The following is a 2,633-nucleotide window of genomic DNA, read 5'->3' on the forward strand; positions in this document are numbered from 1 at the left end:
CCGCGTTTCCGCGCTCCATGTAATGGCACCCTGATTACGAGTAAAACGTCTCTGTCTCTCATTTTTTCCTCTCTTCCTCTCCTCCCACCTATTTAAAATTATTAAAATATTCAACAAAGTATGTACACAAATGACAGTGACTATGTTTACACGGCACGATTTACGCCTAAGTTATAACATCGATGTTATGAAACTGGCCAATCACAGTCATTCCATTCTTCTGAGGAATAGCTATATGATTGACTAGTTTCATAACATCGATGTTATAACTTCAGCGTAAATCAAATACTTTTTAACAAATAGCCGGAAATTACTTTTTCAAAAAAGGATTTAAACTAGGAACATACAGATATAAGTCTAAATTGTCAAATATCTTTTACGACTTCTTTCTTTCGAAAATTATTTTGTTCTATATTTCAAAATTTATCACTTTTCCATTTTTAAACAATTTTTTAAAAAAGTTTTTGTTTGCGATTTGCATAAAATGTTTTTATAAACATCGTAAACATATTTTTAGTATTGGTGGAACGTTTTTTAAATGCCATAGAACAGACCTCTATATCATTTTTTTGTTTAGTCAGAAAAAATTAATAAACAAATTACTTTCCAAAAAATACTGTTTATGCGATTATTTAAAAAATAGAGAGTTGTGTCGATGATTATGATAATTGAAACACAATCTGTGAACGAAATAAGTGTTTAGTGATTTTATAATTGGAAAGCACTCAACAATAACGACAATTATCATGCACGCACGCATATTTTCTTACTTGTTCGGCGAAAAATCGTGATCGTGCCTCCTCAAATTCCGTAGCGGACCTTATATTCGAAAATGCAAAGCCCTTGGTAAGCGTGATCTTCGTAATTGGTATCTTGGCCTCGAATATCAATTCTTTACTGATGTCTTTCACTCCGCAATAGTCGTAATAGTAGTGAGTAGTAGCTGAGTGTGTGTTCACCCTTTCATAATAGACCTGTAGAGCGAAAGAGTGAGAGAAGGTTTGTCAAACGCGTTTTTAACTTTTCTGCTATCGCGACATCAATTATTATGGACGCGATTCACTAAAAATTTCGTTAACTAAACGAAAGAAAGAATTTTATAAATCTTTGTCCAATTTTTTGTCAAATCAAAAAATGTTTCAAAGCAGATGCAGCGTAAAATGAATCCCACGGTTGCCAAAGTATCAATTCATAGGTCGTCTGAAAAGTTTTGAGCCTCAACATGAAGATGGCATTACTCGTCAAAACAATTTTGGTACTATAATCGTACATACTTTGAAAGATACCTGCGAAAATTGTAGCTACTTCCGGCGCTTAATTGTTGTTTGACAGTCATTTGTGCCAGTCAATGTCAATGTTTTTGTAAAAATGGAAAAAATCGAATATCAGCAGTCGCCATGATAAAAATTCACGAATTGAATAATCGAATTAATTGACCATCCACCGTATTCACCAGATCTGGCCCCCAGCGACTTTTTTCTGTTTCCTAGGCTCAAAGTTTGGATCGGAGGACAGAAATTTTCATCGAACGAGGTCATCGCATCCGTAGACGCCTATTTTGCAAAGCAAGACGCTCAGTATTATTTGAATGGATTAAAGGGGTGGGAGCATCGCTGGAAAAAATGTATCGACTTAAAAGGAGACTATGTGGAAAAATAAAATTGAATTTGACCGAAAAATTACTTGTTTCTATGTTAGGCTCAAAACTTTTCAGACGACCCTCGTATATAACGTAATGAAAAGTGAGCAGTCCACGCAATTCCGTAATTTTCATCATGATGAAAATGTGATGAGCCATCTCACAGGAATTCATATGTCGAGAAATTTCTTGTCGAAAGGTGAAATTCGAGAGAAAAAGACTGGAGAGATAGAGTGAGAAAGGAATTAGATATTTCATGCTTCACGAAAACGTAGAAGGCATTTGCCACGAAATATTGAAATCTAAATCCTCCTCCCCCCGGTCTGATTTTAGCTATACTAAAGGCTACGTTCCAAAACTTCCTCTCCGAGGAAAATTTTACTCAAAATATATAGTAACTATAGCATATAGAGTAAAATCTTCCTCGAAGAGGACGTTTTTGAATGTAGCCTAATAGGGGAGGGGAGGAGAAACAGGAACCATCTGATGGATATGCTTATCTATGTGAAATCGCACTCCTTTAAAACAGAAGATCTATCATTCGAATTACGGCTGTGATTTTTCAAAGTGGATACATAAAGATCGAAAATTTTTAAATTTCTTTTATAATAAATCTTTTATAATAAATAGTTTTTTTCTATTTTAATCTTTCAAGCGACTTTTGTGAATATGCTCATGAGCTCGTGCTTGAAAAGATTAAAGAGGAAAGCATATTCGATAAAAGGTACTATGCGGCGCGTCACCTGTGTGGTGGTATAATTATCTCCATTCCTATAACGCGTGATTTGCCGTTTCCTGCGCACGTAGTGATAGGAAACTGCTTTCCACCATATTCGCGGCTGTGCCATCTTTAGCTGTGCCAATTTGGACAACACGCTGTCCTGGCTCTCCGCGTGTAATAGATCGATCCTGATTGGCGAGTGGTAGCACTCCACCAGATAAACCAGATACAGCATCCCCATAAATGCTACCTATACGATAAAGAGAGGGAAAG

At 35.9% G+C, this 2,633-nt stretch overlaps 1 protein-coding gene across 1 annotated transcript in view; it reads right to left on the bottom strand.

Moving 5' to 3' along the window:
• LOC108726188 (transmembrane protein 151B) overlaps nucleotides 1-2,633 on the bottom strand; it is a 9,802-nt gene that overhangs the window by 4,345 nt on the left and 2,824 nt on the right. Inside the window, exons 4-5 of the mRNA XM_018453627.1 lie at nucleotides 2,383-2,610; nucleotides 771-974 (exon numbers count right to left, since the gene is read on the bottom strand). Coding sequence (XP_018309129.1) covers nucleotides 771-974; nucleotides 2,383-2,610 — 432 coding nt within the window. The remainder of the gene's footprint in view (nucleotides 1-770; nucleotides 975-2,382; nucleotides 2,611-2,633) is intronic.

Source organism: Mycetomoellerius zeteki, unplaced genomic scaffold (genome assembly GCF_001594055.1).
Source record: "Mycetomoellerius zeteki isolate Tzet28-1 unplaced genomic scaffold, Tzet1.0 scaffold398, whole genome shotgun sequence".
Lineage (NCBI taxonomy): Eukaryota > Metazoa > Arthropoda > Insecta > Hymenoptera > Formicidae > Mycetomoellerius > Mycetomoellerius zeteki.